Source organism: Mesocricetus auratus, unplaced genomic scaffold (genome assembly GCF_017639785.1).
Source record: "Mesocricetus auratus isolate SY011 unplaced genomic scaffold, BCM_Maur_2.0 Super-Scaffold_100003, whole genome shotgun sequence".
NCBI classification, from domain to species: Eukaryota; Metazoa; Chordata; class Mammalia; order Rodentia; family Cricetidae; genus Mesocricetus; species Mesocricetus auratus.
Genome location: NW_024429188.1, coordinates 97070313 through 97085680, shown reverse-complemented (window position 1 = coordinate 97085680; position 15368 = coordinate 97070313). Strand labels below are relative to the sequence as shown.

General features: G+C 39.5%; 1 protein-coding gene across 4 annotated transcripts in view; it reads right to left on the bottom strand.

Annotated features, from left to right (window-relative positions):
• The window catches only part of Ocrl (OCRL inositol polyphosphate-5-phosphatase), a 54072-nt gene that overhangs the window by 31201 nt on the left and 7503 nt on the right, over window positions 1-15368 (bottom strand). For all 4 annotated transcript variants that reach the window (XM_040744572.1, XM_040744573.1, XM_040744574.1 and 1 more), the window contains exons 4-10: window positions 15084-15122; window positions 4918-5028; window positions 4427-4513; window positions 3683-3803; window positions 3426-3587; window positions 2156-2257; window positions 707-821 (exon numbers count right to left, since the gene is read on the bottom strand). In XM_040744572.1, coding sequence (XP_040600506.1) covers window positions 707-821; window positions 2156-2257; window positions 3426-3587; window positions 3683-3803; window positions 4427-4513; window positions 4918-5028; window positions 15084-15122 — 737 coding nt within the window. The remainder of the gene's footprint in view (window positions 1-706; window positions 822-2155; window positions 2258-3425; window positions 3588-3682; window positions 3804-4426; window positions 4514-4917; window positions 5029-15083; window positions 15123-15368) is intronic.

The window sequence follows — 15368 nt, the reverse complement described above, 5'->3', positions numbered from 1 at the left end:
TAACAAATTGGACCACCTTGCTAAAGTCAAATTTATTATTTTTCTTTTTTTAAATAAATAGCTAGGTGTTGTGTCACACACTTTCTAAAAACTATTTATTTTGATTTTATGTGTATTTGTGCTTTGCCTGCATGAGGGTGTTAGATCTTGGAATTAGACACAGTTATGAGCTGCCATGTGGAGGCTAGGAATTGAACCCAGGTCCTCTGGAAGAGCGGTCAGTGCTGTTAACTGTTGAGCCATCTGTCCAGCTCCTCAACTTTATTCTTTACCTACAAAGAAGTCTAGAATTTGTTTAAATCTGTATTGCTATTCTTGTTCTGAATGTAAAGCATACTTTATGCACCCATAGGCTTCATTCTGCTTTTCTTGTAGGCATTTAATTTTGGCCATGTTGGAAAACAATTGTAAACTTTCATTACACAGACAGATCAGTTAGCTTATATGTAATTATTCTGAATTATTAATGTAAAAACAATAAATGGTTTTCTTCTAAAAACTACCTAAGTGATAAAAAATTATGAACAGAAAGCTTATGCTTCCCCCATCCCAGAAGTAACTATGGTAGTCTGCTATAGCACAGTATATCATATGGGGAAGAATTCAGCTATTTACCAAACCTTTTGGAAGAGGCTCAGAAAATGGGATAACTCCCAGTGAGGTTTACTTAGTTATGTACTGAAAAAGAGAATCCAGTGCAGCTTACTTTTTTATACTTGGCCTTTGAAGGCAGACCCCTTTCCACAGCCATGGACCATTCTTGCTCTTTTATAGACTCAAAGTAGAAAAAGGCTTCTGTGCTCAAATCCAGCTCCTGGAATCTGAGGGAAAAATGGATGCAGGAGCTATACACAGCCCACAAGTTTTTGGCTATCCTCTTTCCCATTTGCTGAGACATTAGGTAAAGGAAAAAAGGCAAGATAAATTTTATAAAACACACGTAGTTTTTCTAAAGAATCCCCACCACTCTATTCATAGATTATGCAGAAACTAATAACAATCAAAAATCTCTTAGGGTTAATAGTGAAACTTTTCTTTTATAACCGTTTAATAATCACTATGAGAATTTATCTCATCTGTTTCTAGGATGAGCAGTTTCCTTTGTGTTTCGTTCATTTTTTCTTTTGACCCACAAATTAGCCCTCATATATAGTCCACATCAAGTTTTTACCAAACAAGTTTTAGAAAACATAGGAAGACCAGGGATGGGGAACTGGATCAGTAAGTAAAGTGCTTGCTGTACAAGTGTGAGGACATGAGGTTAATCCTCAGCATTCAAGTAAAAAAAAGCTGGGTGTCTAAGCATATGTATGCAATTCCAGCAAGACAGGAGGATCTCTAGGCAAACTCCTGGTTCAGTGGAGAGACCCTGTCTCAAAAAAATAAGGTAGATAGAAGTGGGTAGCAGTTAATGTAGGAACTCACAACTGGCCAAAGTGCTGAGAATTAGTGATGGTGGAGTGCTCTGCCACTATGGGAAAGCTACATCACACATTCCAAGGCTCAGGGAACATGTCAAAGAGGATATGGAAAGAATGTAAGAGCCAGAAGATCGGGACACGTACAGCAAAAGACATCTTCTGGATGACACAGTCATTGCTCCCCTTGAACTTACTACAGCTGTGGTTATCTGCATAACACCTGTACAAGATTGGGCCCATCAACATTTCATCATGGACAGGGGAGGGGTTCATGAGGTCCTACCCCTCTCTGATGGACAATGGGCAGTTAATAGTTGCTGGTAGAAGGGTTGACACTTTCTTTAGTGGTATAGCCACAGATATGTTGCTCATGTGCCAGTAAATAATCTCCCATCCATGCTCACACAAGAAACTCCAACTAAACGCAGTGGGTTATGTATATAAAGTAGACATGAACGTAGGAGGGAGACTTGTTAGGAAGAAAGGTTTCAGCAGGAGACAAAGAAGATAATGGGGGTAGAAACAACTAAAATTCATTATATACATGAATGAAATAGGTAAATAAAAAGGAAAGAAGAGATGGTGATTGTGGAAGATGCCCAATGGTGCTCACATGTACACGCTTACAAACATTTACATACACAAGCACATACACAAAGGTGAGAGAGAGAGGCCCAAGTCATGTTACATTAATACCAAATAGAGGAAAAGGAAGGTCCTGAAGTGGTCTTTACCCAATGCAGTAAATATCAGGAGGATTTGGATCACAGTTCAGCCAAGGTTCTAAGCTGCTATCTGGAGACTGGCCATTCACATTCCATGTTCCAACAAAAAATCTAATACAGCACAACAAAAAATTAATTTGAAAACAAAGATAAAGTATGAACACACAATACTGCTTTTAACACTTCTATGAAAGGGTATCTTGATTAACGTAACTCATCAAAGTATTTTGCCAGATACATAAGAAAAAAATTTGCTCGTAGAATACAAAGGCATAGGTTTATTTTCTCTCTATTTTACATCAAGTGAATCAACAAAAAGGAACTAGGTCCATATTTCAAACAAATGCACTTAACTGTTTTGCCAAATTTCCACTCAATTAAACACCATCCAAATTCATTAAGGGAGAGCTTTAGGTTAGGAAGGGAAAGAGGTATCTTTGTGCTGGGCATATCTAATATGGACAACTGTTCTGTAAGGAGCTCTAGCTAAACTGAAAAAAAAACTACTTCCTGAGGATCATGAGGACAACTGTTTGGGAAATTTTGATGAGGCAGATAGTACACTAAGCAGGAAGGCAGAAGAGATGACTCATGTGACCGTCTTAAATGTTCACACATAAGCGCTGTGTAGAATATGAGGAACTGCAGTTGTGACTGAATTCGAGGAAATGATGCCTGGTAGGGTAGCAGGTGGCACTGGAATCTTGGATTAGAAAGGCATATTCTGCCCGTGAGTAACACACTGGGGATACTTGCCATGCCTCATCTCCTCCCCTTTACATCGCATATACCAGGGTCCAGAAAAGGGGTTGCTAATGAGCCAAGGTGCAATGAAAACTAATAGGAAAGGAATCAGGATAGAACTTCCAATCAAGAGGGCTGGGTGAAAGTTTAGTTAATTCATCGAAACAGTAAATTATGGTAATAATGAACTTTAATTTTTCAGCACTGGCTGCAAAGATTCAACAGGCAAGATGAGACATATTGTTATAGAAGATGTGAGAGGACAATTTTCTATTATATGTGGGTTTGATTTGTTTCTCTAAGTGTGGACAGAAATATTAGTAGACATGGTATCATTAGCAGTTAGGAAATTGAAAGTATAGCTGCTTCATGATTTTAGATATATATACACTTTTGGCCAGTAGAGACACGTGCTGGAGTCAGATGATCATTGCCTTACAGTGTGCTTTGACTCTTAATGAAGCTAATATTTTTACAAATTAAAATACTGCTATATCTAAATTTTTAGACTCAGTGAGTAGAAGACAAGACAAACCTGAAAGACTGGAGGTTGACATACTCTTTTTCTCGCTTTGCAAGGATATGTTTGATGAGACCCTCTCGCTGCCCAGATTGGGTATTTGGTACAAATAGCTTCCGCATAGTGTTGGTCACTTTGGGCTGTTCCTTGTTTGAAGCTTCCTTTTCACGTGGAGGCCTAGCAAATCAAGCAGGGATTCAAAAGAAAAACCGGCTAAAATGTAGGCTTCTTATATGTGGGGGGGGAGACATATGCTGCAACATGGGACTTACAATCTATTCACTGAAGGAGGTGGAGGGGGTGGCTCCCGATGAATTGCTGTGGGGTGGTTTTGTGTGTTCATTTTCTTTTCTAAATGCATAGATGAAAAATTATCCTCAAATCCAAGCAGCCCTGAAGAATACAAGATCCAAAGTCAAACTGAAGATCCAGAGACTCTCCAACATAGCCAGGATAGGCAAGGCTTTTGTTTGCTTATGATCAGTAATGTTGCTAAACAGGAGGATACCACAAGGGTAAGAATCACTTATATTAGGGTAAGACTCATATTCATCCCAGAAGCACTGACACACTAACTGTAATGATAGAAATTTATACTGATCTTGACCCTGAATAATAGAAGCCAACATTTACAGAAGGAATTATCATTTGTCTTCCTTACATTAAAATAACTTCATAAGGTATATAGCATTAAAAATCTTTCCACAATGTAGAGAAGGAAACAGAAGTTCAGAGTTGTTGAGTCACTCGAGAATGATGACATAATTTGTAAGTTTCATGTCAGTATTTTACTGACTTGACATTTGAACCTAGGCTGTCTGGCTGTGGATTCTGTACTTTCTAACCTTATTTTGCCAAGTTGGCTTATAAAGAACTACTATATCATAGAGTGAAGCATTAATTCATGGTCATGGGTTCAGTAAAATCACTCCACACAACCAATTAATTTGAACTAATACAATCTACAGACTCTAAAATGATCACAGCAACCAGAGATAAAGGAGTCTTTTCAATACCTGAATAAGCAGGTTTATCCTTAGTGTCTAATTTCTGGTACCAGCTAGATGAGTCTTTTTGTTCTGGAACAAGAAGCTGTGACTGAGCTGGGAAGATAAGATGTAGGTCAGAAACTGGGAAGACCATTACCAAATTAAAACCCAGAGCTATTTATTTATTCAAAGTCCTTGAGTGCATGGTCAGCACAATTCTAGAAAGGAATGGAAGAGACTAAGGAAATACCAACAGCTCTGAGTCATCTGGGGGCAGAGGGAGGGGGATTACAGGCTGCAGTAAACTGCATGCCATGCCACTGACTTTCTTTTTAGAGCTGGGTAGACTTGTTCCTTAATCCATCCTGGCTTCATTCCTGAAGGGAAAAAAAATCAGCTATCAGGGCTCAAGGGGCAGGGGGTTTTGTTAATGGCTACGTTATGTTCCTCTGAGTGGGCGTGTCAATATTTTACTCCCATTGAAATAGTGGAAAGAAAATTGCTGAGTCTTGAGTTACCTTCCTGAGCCGCAAGGACTTCTGAGAGAAACTTTGCACAGTGTTCTTCATCAGGAATTTCAAAGTGGCGCTCTCTGGTCCAGTCTCCCTGCACGCGAATTTTGCAGCCACCTTTAAAAAGAATGAAATCCACAGATACCTAGCTGTGGGAAACACTGCTTTACTGGGATAATATTCTCAGATTTTCAGTCAGTAGGAGATCTGGATTGCAAATATTCTAGACCCTTAATAAGGTGCACATGTCCAAGAGCAAGGGCTCCGGTGTTGTTGTGTAGAGGGACTGAAGCAGACAGGAAACCCTATGGGAAGACAGTACTCACAGTGCTGAGGAACTGTGTCAATGAGCAGACGGAGCTAGCCATAGGCACACTACAGCATAGCTTCCTATGGCCCGATCTCTCAGATGTCAGTGCAAGCTTTCTGAGTTCTAGCAAGTGATATAGTCATCAATCATCCTCTTCCTACCTCCATACTGGAAATCCCTACCATTTCAAGTCCAGATTATATGGTGTTCTAAAGCATGAAGGCAAGACAGGAAGTAACATGGTTAGGTTCCGAGTAAGTTAAATTTAAAGCCAACTTAAAAAATAGCGGGACTGGTTTCAAGTGTTCTGAGAAGATGTACCTATACCTCCTTAACAAAAGTGAAAAAAAAACTACAAGTAAAGATGAGTATCTTGAATAATCTTGACAATGCAACATAATGATCTATTCCAAGAGTGGGTTGGTTCAAGTATAGTCAATTGAGAAAGAGAATTATAAGCAAATTTACTGGGGCTGGAGTGACAGCTCAGCAGTTGAGGGCACTTGATGCTCTTGCAGATGACTTGGGTTCAATTCCCAACACCCACATTTTACATCACAACCTTCTGTACTCCAGTTCTAGGGGGCTCCAATGCTCTTTTCTGGTCTCTGCAAGCACCAAGCATGCATATGGTGCACATACATACATGCATGCAAAACACCTATACACAGTAAAAAAATAGTAATACTTAAAAGCAAATTTACAAAGGGCTTAGATTTTAATTATTAAAAATATTTTTATTTTTATATGTATAGATATTTTGCTTACATGTATGTCTGTGCACTGCATGTGTGTCTAGTGCCCTTGGAGGCCAGAAGAGGAACTGGGTCCCTCTAGAACTGTTGTTCCAGACAGTTGTGAGCTACCCTGAGGGTTCTGGGAATTGAACCCAGGTCCTTAGGTTGAGCCAGTTGAGCCATTTCTCCAGCCACAGGCTTAAGACTTTTTAAGGGCACAACATACTCTCCTGTTTTCTAATGCCCTAAAATTACCATCTGACAACTATTCAGATTTTATGATTCAAGAAGCCTATGCTTTTGTTTATATTCTTACTATAATTGGTTGACTGCATACATTGTTTTCCTGTGTTTCCAAAGCTATACATTCCTTAGTTAGGTGGACTGTCCTCCACAGTCGGGGACAATCAACCATTTCAGAGTTTGTCTGAGACTTAAGGACTTCCCATGTGTGCTTCAAGACTTTTCATATTATTAGGATGGAAAAAGTCCTGAGCTAATTGGCCACTCTCCTAGTGACAATGAGGACAGACTTCAAGCTAGAAGGCATTTAGCAAATGGCTATGGAACAGGGCTTTTCTACACTTATAAATAATAAAGAAAGGAGAAGATGGAATCCAAATCCTAGTTTCTTCTGTTGGTAATCTAGTTTTGTTTTTGTCTTTATTTTTATCTTCAGAGAACACAGTGATTTTGTTTGGAAATTACCAGTGAGAAGAATAAAAAGGATGAAAGTGGAGATAAAGGAAGACAACCAGGAGTGCCTCAGATAAAATACTTAATGGGGAATCCATCTTACAGAGCAGAACAAAGGCAGGTAGGTAAGTGTCATTTAGGAGCAGTCGTACAGCTACTCCCTTTCTCATGTCAGTTATCATCAGAGTAGGAAAACAAAGCAATCCCTATCTGATGCAAATTGAGTACAAGAACATTTTCTCTCTTTCCCATAAGTCTTGAAAGACAGAATTTAGCAAATACAAAATAGAACTATTTAATGGCCAGAAGATTCCAGAAACTGTTTGCAAATTATCATTGGATGCTCTCTTATGACACTGATTAGAAAATAGAATAAATTATTTCATAATCCAACCTTCTCTCTCCTTTCTTCCACCCTGCCCCAACTTTCTGCCTTCTGTGGGCAGCAGACATTTCTATGTCTTTCACTTCACCTGAACAGTCTTTGTAGCTCATGGTAGTTCTCAGCCACGATTGCCTTGCATCACCAGAGGTTTATTTATTTGTGTGCATATGTATGTAGCCATACATATGTGCACATACAAGTGGAAGCTAGAGATTAAGCTCTGGTATTAGGCCTCACTTCCTCAATAATATCCTAGATGTTTCAGCATGGAAACCCCACCACCTAACACAAGTCAAATCAAGCATCTGACTGTGACCTATTATTCCTCTCAGTTTACTTGCTTATGACCTTTACTGTAATTGTCCTGACCTCACACAACCTCGGCCCATTAATCCCTTCACTTTCTATCCATGGAACCCTTCTTGTTTTCACTTCCCCTTTTCTCAAACAGATGCCATCATCACAGTCTGTTGCAAAAATCCACAACTGCCTTACCTCTGGTCTCCCACAGCACCTATTTGGCTAAATTCCAACCCACAAAAGTCCAACTAATTGCTTTCTCTGTACTTTCACCAGAGCAACCAGAGGAAATAAGCACACAAGTACACATACGGGTTGGGCTGGCCAGATTTATGCCAACTCGACACAAACTATAGTAATGTGAGAGGAGTATATCTCGACGGAGAAAACGCTTCCCTAAGATCTGGCTGTGGGCCAACTTGGAGAGCATTTTCTTAATTAGTGATTGAAGGGGGAGTGAGCCAGTTTGTGAGCCAGTTAGTGGCACCCCTCCATGGCCTCTGCATCAGCTCCTGCCTCCAGGTTCCTGCCCTGCTGTTTGAGCTCCTGTACTGACTTCCTTCGATGATGAACAGTAACATGAAAACATAAGCAAACTAAGACACATATACATTCAGATTTGATAACATAATAAAAGTTTGATCACCAACCTCAAAATGATCTGCTAGCCTACAAAACAATTGTTTCCCATAGTTAACTAGCTTCCTAATATTATCTGGAATAACATCTTCTCATGTATTCTCAGTCAGTGGAATAAAACTCCTTCTCACGTCCTCTCGCACCTCAGCAAGTTGCTTAACATAGATTTGAAGGAACTGAAGCCTACCTGTTTGTACTCATCTCTTCTATCTAATTAAAAGAAGATCCCTTCTACTAAGATTCCAAGGATCCCTCACACATGCTCCAGTCCTCTCAGGAATCATATTTCCTACTATTCTTTGACTAGATGCTCCCCATTCCAAATTTACAAAACCACTCATCCAGTCTGTCTCCTAGGGACATTAGTTGTTACTATTTGAATTGACTCCTCCTCTACGTAATTTTAAAGAAACAGACTTCTTTGAATTAGCCCAAATTATTTTCTCATTCTATATAGCACTGTCCTAACTTTTCTGTGATGATGTGCATGTTCTATGGCTTGGCTGTCCAGTATGGACACATCTGGCTAGTGAGCTCTTGAAAACTGATTACTGAAATGGAGTCCTGAATTTGGATTTTCAATTCTAATTCACCTAAGGTATAAGCATCAAACAGTACTGTGTGAAATAGCACAGTTCTCGATACAAACACATCATTTCTCATGGTTTGTGTATCATTCACGTGCTAGTGGTTTAGATTTTGCTTCTGCATGGCATCTGTTTGACAGTTTGTCATCCACACACAATTGTCTGAAAGAAATCTCATTTAAACATGGCTAAAACTGCATTCACTGGTACTGTGAATCCAGCCATAAACCCATGGTTGGGATACTCAAAAGCCCTAGGGGTAAACCTACTGCTATTACTCTGCTAAATGGACACAGTATCAACCTGCCCTTAAAGCTCTCAGACTTTATCCAAAAGTTTGTGCAGTGGGCAGTGGTTAAGAAAGAATCTCCCAACTTGACAAAAGGCAAAGAGTAAGTGTTAGTGGCATGCTCAACCACAAACGGGACTTCTTTATCATATCCCTTTCACAAGGCTCAGGGATCATCTGAAAGAGCCAGAGGCTGGGGAGATTGAAACAAAACTGTCTTCTTGGCATGACAGGACCATTCTGGCTCCAGCTCACAGAAGCTGTGGCTATGTGCATAGGACCTGCTAAAAACCAGCCAATCAACATTCTAGCATCAAGTGTAAAGGGGCTCATGAGCCCTTAATCCTAACTGAAGAGCTATGGACAGCTGATGGCTTCAAGGGGAGGAAGAGTCAGTTTTATTTAACTGTGTGGCTCCTGGTAGGTCAAGCACCCTGTAGAGGATAACTCCATGCCCAGGAGTAGGTAAAAACGATCAAAATGTATTGTATAAAATTCTAAAACAAATAAGAAAATGTATTTTGAAAGATGAATTCTTGATGGTCCTCTCGAAGGAAAATTCATTCCATCTTCAATATAGTTTTGCAAATGGGCATCATGACCTAAGTTCCGGTTAGAAACCATGTATTCAACCTTGACACTTCTCTTCTTCTCACTTCCCACACCCAGGCCAAGTCTTCTTGATCTTACTTCCAAATTTATCTACCAAATCTGCTCACTTCTCTCCATTTCTATCATCACCATACTCTCTAGCATATACAACCAAAGTAGCCTCCTAAGTGGTCTTTCTGCTTCCAGGCAAGTGATGCTATGTCAGCATAAAATCCCTAACTTCTCATTTTTGAAATCTAAAAATGTAGATTCAACACTGTGGCTTACAAGATTCTACTGGATCAGGCTATATCTTCTCTTGCCTTAGTGCTAAGCCCTATTCCAGGCACCCTAGTCTTTTATTTCCCAGAAAGTATCAGGGTACTTCTAAATTTGGAGTCTCATGACCCCCCATATTCCTCACCCCACCAGTTGTTGCCCGTCTCTTAGGCCTTCTGTTCCAATCTTAATGTCTCTTCTTAGTAAATGTCTTGCCTGACTACCATGCCCAATTTAGTAACCCTTCTTGTAAACGCTGCACTTTTTCTTGTTAGTATTTATCAAATCCATATGCGTGTAAGCATCTAATCTGCTGAAAGTCACTTTCCTGTATTAAAATACATGATCTACCAAGAGTGAGTTGCTTTCTCTTGTCTTTAGAGCCTAGCACAGTGCATGGTATCCCAAATGTACTCAGATGTTTATTGAGTAAATTATAGGCATCTCTATGGCCCTAGCAACAAAAATCACAGAAGGGACTCTTATCTCTGCTATGCTCTGATGATTTTGTGGGATTTACAGCCAGGTCTGACAGGCAGAAGGCACTCAACAAATATTTGTGGAATAATGAATAAACTAGGTAGGGCAATATTTAAAAATTAGCATAATAGGGTTCATCTAAAGGTCATAAAATATAAAGGAAAGAAACGGAAAATATATCCATCTCCATGAACAACAGGGAGAAAATGTAATAAAATTCAATATATACTCACAAAACAGCAAAAACTTAAATGCATTTTTTGCTGTTGGTTTTAGTATGTGACAGAGTCTTTCTGTGTGGCTCAGGCTGGTCTTGAACTTGCTATATAGCTCTAGCTTTGAATTCATGACCATCTTGCTTAAACTTCCAAATATTCTGACTACAAGCACATGCCATGTCTGATTTAAATGCAATTTCTTAATTTTTTAAAAGAACCATCAGGCAAGAATGTCTTTAACTGGGAAATACCACCTGAAGCACCCTCACTAAAACCAAGAGCTACACAAGGATTAACACCATTATTTAACATTGGTCCTCAAATTCTCATTGGTACAGTAAGAGATGATACAGTCAATGGCTATAGATATTAGAAATAAGGCAGGATAGTTATTTGAAGATAATTAAGGTTATCTATGTACCAAAGTTGAAAAACCAGCAAAAATGTTACAAACTAATTAAGTGAAGTGTCTGGATAAACTATCTGTGACTCACTAGCTGTTCAATATGCTAGTAATAAGCAATCAGATGATAACAAAAACTCCTACAGTACCAGCAAATCAAACACACCATGAAATTCCCAAAGATCTGATGTACATTTAAAAAAAACAAGATTTTACTGAGAGCTATAAAAGAGTAACCAAATAAAGAGATTATTATATTCCCTCAAGATGATTTAATTTAATAAAGAAACTATTTAATAAAACTGTGACAAAATAGCTATGGTGAAATATTGGTTATTGGAGGGGCTACCTTAAATGCCGTCCCCCAATAATGAGATTGATGACTATCTTATATGCCATCCTAGAGCCTTCATCCAGTGGCTGATGGAAGCAGAGACAGACACCCACAGCTAAACACTGAGCTGAACTCTGGGAACCCAGTTGCAGAGAGGGAGGAGTGATGAGTAAAGGGGTCAAGACTGTGCTGGTGAAACCCACAGAAACAGCTGACCTGAACAAGGGGGAGCTCATGAACACCAGACTGATAGCTGGGAAACCAGTATAAGACTGATCCAGACTCCCTGAATGTCGGTGTCAGTGAGGAGGCTTCAGCAATCTATTGGGCCTTGGGTAGCAGATCAGTATTTATCCTTGGCATACAAATGGACTTTGGGTACCCATCCCACAATGAGGGATGCTCTCTCAGCCTGGACTCTCTTGGGGGAGGGCCTAGGCCCTGCCCAGGATGATATGACAGACTTTGAAGATCTCCCATGGAAGGCCTCACCTTCCCAGTGGAGCGGAGGGGGATGGGGTGTGGTGTTAGGAGGACTGGTAGGGGGTGGGGGAGAAGGGGAGGGAGAGGGAGCTGGGATTGACATGTGAATATTGTCTATTAAAAATGATGTTTAAACAACCAAGCATGGTGGAATAAGACATTAATCCTGGCACTGGGGAGATAGAGGATCAATGTCATCTTTGACTACATAAGGAGTTTAAGGCTAGCCTAGGATAGGTAGAACTGTCTCAAACAAAGAACAACAACAAAATTATGTTTAAAATCATTTTAAATGACATAAGGGAAATGTCATGGTAAAGTGTTGAGTGAAAATCCATGATAAAAATTGTAAATGAAGCAGCAGGGGTATAGCTCAGTTGTAGAGCACATGTTTACCATGCACCAGGCCCTTGGGGTCAAAGCTTAGCATTACAACCTTCCCACAGAAACTGTGTAGAAGGATTGCATTTATTTGGAAATATAATCTGAAGCAGTAAGAAATCAATATCAATGTTAGCTACAGTATAACCAAGACTATATGATAATTTTCAAAGATTTTAGTTTTAATTATGTGTGTATGTTATGCATGTATGAGGGCAGTTGTCTGTGGAGTCTAGAAGAGGGCATTGGATCCCTTGGAGTTGGATTCATAGGCAGTTGTGAACCACCTGAAGTGGGTACTGGGAACTGAACTTGGGTCCTCTGCAATTGCAATACTTGCTTTTAATTGCTGAGTCATCTTTCCCATTCTACCTAATAATTTTAGTTTGATACTTCAAAACTTTTGATGGCACAAACTATATATAATTAGGATGCACTAAGTTTATAACCAGAAAAATCATTTTCAAGATGTTTACTAGTGATATCTAGACAATATACATTTACACTAAAATCAGTCTTGCCCATTAACAAAGGGTACTATTTTCTAGGGGCTGAACTCAGACTTTCAGTCTTGTGCAGCAAATGTATTTACTGAGACTTCTCCCTGATCCTGTATTCTTAAACAACAACAATAACAACAACAACAACAGGGAGGGTTTCATGTAGCCCAGGCTAGCTTGGAAGAACTAACTATGTAACTAAGGATAAGCTTGAATTCCTGACCCTCCTTCCTGCACTTCAATCACTGTGTTTACAGATATGGACCACCACACCCAGTTTATGTAATGCTGGGGATGGAACCAGGGCCCACTATCAGCTGAACTACATCTACAACCTGCTGCTGTTTTGTCTTCTCTTGTCTAGCTACGAGAAAACACAGATTCTGTCTTGTGTTATTTTCTGTCTTGGATACCTGCAACAGAAGCTAGCAGCTAGGTTTACATAACATGTTAGGATCAGCCTTTAAGATTTCCATATTCTACAATTAAAGAAAGTAATGATAAACCCAAGGTAAAAAACCATTCAATACAAATTAATAGTGCCTAACAGCACCAAGGGCAGAGACCGTCTCCAAACAAAATTATGTACAACCTGTAGCCCCAAGCTAAATGGCAAGTTCTACTTATCCACGAACTCAAGCAAGAGATAAGGCGAACCATATGATTTAGATTCATGTGGCCAGATACACTTTCCATAGCAACCACACGGTAGTCACGGTAGCAATCAAGTGCCCATTTTCTCCTCTCCAGAGCACAGTACAATTAGATGATAAACACAGAACATCTTGCACAGAAAGTCAGTGATTTGCATCTAACTGATAGAAAAATGAAAGCACAGAAACAGCAAAAAGAAGACCATGTTCCCTCTGATGAATGGAGGCCTTGAGGGAACAGGGCTTAAGTAGGACACAAATTATTTCAAAACAGAAAAGAGAATGCTTGAACAAGTAATTTAATGGACTTCGTGCCTTTCAAAGTAATATAAGGAATAGGTGGAATCATTGTGAATTTACACAAAAACATAAAAAGAAGGTGGGAGAAAAGTCTACAATATAATAGTAGTCAAAAGATTACCATTTATTCAGACACAAAGAGAAACAGAAGGGTGACATTTGCAGGAAAATGGGTGTAACAAATTACACTGACAATGTTAACAAAGTATCTCAGCCACAGGAAGACAAATGCTGCATGTGCTTCCTCACGTGCAGAGCCTAAATTTTAATATGTACACGGGCATCTGTGTGCGGGGGTACAGGTTATGACACTGGAAAGGGAACCATGAGAGGAAAAGATCTTAAGGGAAGGGTGGGGAGAGGAGAACAGGGTAAAAGAATGTATGTGGCGTGCAGGCAGGAGGACGAGCAGAGAGGTGAAGAACGGGGTCAGCAGGACGGAGGCAGGCTGGTGTGGGAGGAAAACCAATATACCCAAAGTAGTTTTGAAAATGCCATGACGAAATCTATCCCTTTGCATGCTAACAACAAAGAAAAGGCAACTAATGACTGTCTCGAGAGGGAGAATTAGCCTCACCCAGGGATGAGTCCCTAATTGTTATCCAATACAAAGTGGTCAGCTCTGAAACCATATACACATAAACTATTTCAGCAGATTGTATTTGTACACTTATGCATACATGCACACTTATGTAACAATAATAATAAAAAAGAGGCTATCAATTTGAGAGTAGGGGGGATGTAGAAGAAATTGGAAGCAGGGGACTTTAAAGGGAGAATAGGGAAGAAGGAAAAGAATGTAATTGTATTTTTAATCTAAATACATACATACATACATACATGCATACATACATAAAAATACCTAATATGGCTGGGTAGATAGCTTAGTCAGTAAAGTGTTTGGCATTTAAGCATGAGGACCTGAATTTGATCTACAGAACCTTTGTAAAAAAGCTCGAAATGATGGAGCATACTTGTAATCTGTGTTGGAGATACAGAAGCAGGTAGGTTCCTGGTGCTTACTGGCCACCCAGCCTGGCTTAATTGGTGAACTTCAAGCTGGTGAATCCCTGTCTCAAAAACAAAGGTGGATAACACCTAAAAATGCTACCTACTGTTGTTGGCTCAAGGCCTCAACACAAACAAATGCACACACATATACTCACACATGCATGCTCATCTGCATATATAGACACACACACACACACACACACACATACACACACACACACACACACACAGAAAAAAGTGACCTGTAAACCTTAAGTGCTTTAAGGCTTTTCCTACCTCTTCTTTACAGTTAATTAATTAATCAGTCCTGCAGCAGTGATGCCATCGGTAGTGGCAATACTTGCAGCTGCAAGTGAGTTAAAGCTCTTCAGCACATTTCAGCTTCATAAAGATTCTTAGCGGCTACCTGTGTTTTCTCAGGCTCAGATGGAATGGCTTTGAGAGATGAGGATAATGGGTGGGGTGGCCTTAAGAAAATGGCGACTACAGAATGAGATGGCAAAATATAAGATGTAACCCCAAAAGTTTCTTAAATATAGAGTAATAAAGTTAGTATTTGTAGAATGACAACCAACTCCATTCAGAAAGATACTCACTGTTTGAAGCAATATCAATCAAAAGAGTTTCTTCTGCTTCTGAGGGGAGGAAAAAAACACAACAGAATCACAGAGGAGAAAACTACTCATTACCACCAAAGCACTATTTCATAACTAAATAACAGCATCGCCCAGTCACCCCTTCTGAGTCTTAGAACACATTAAAGAATCCTTTCATTAGTTTTGTTTGGCATATTTTTAAAAAGAATTTTAATGGCCCCAGGTTATAAAGACTATGTACAATTCAACTTAAAAAACAAACAAATGGGAAGCAAGCTTGTTTCT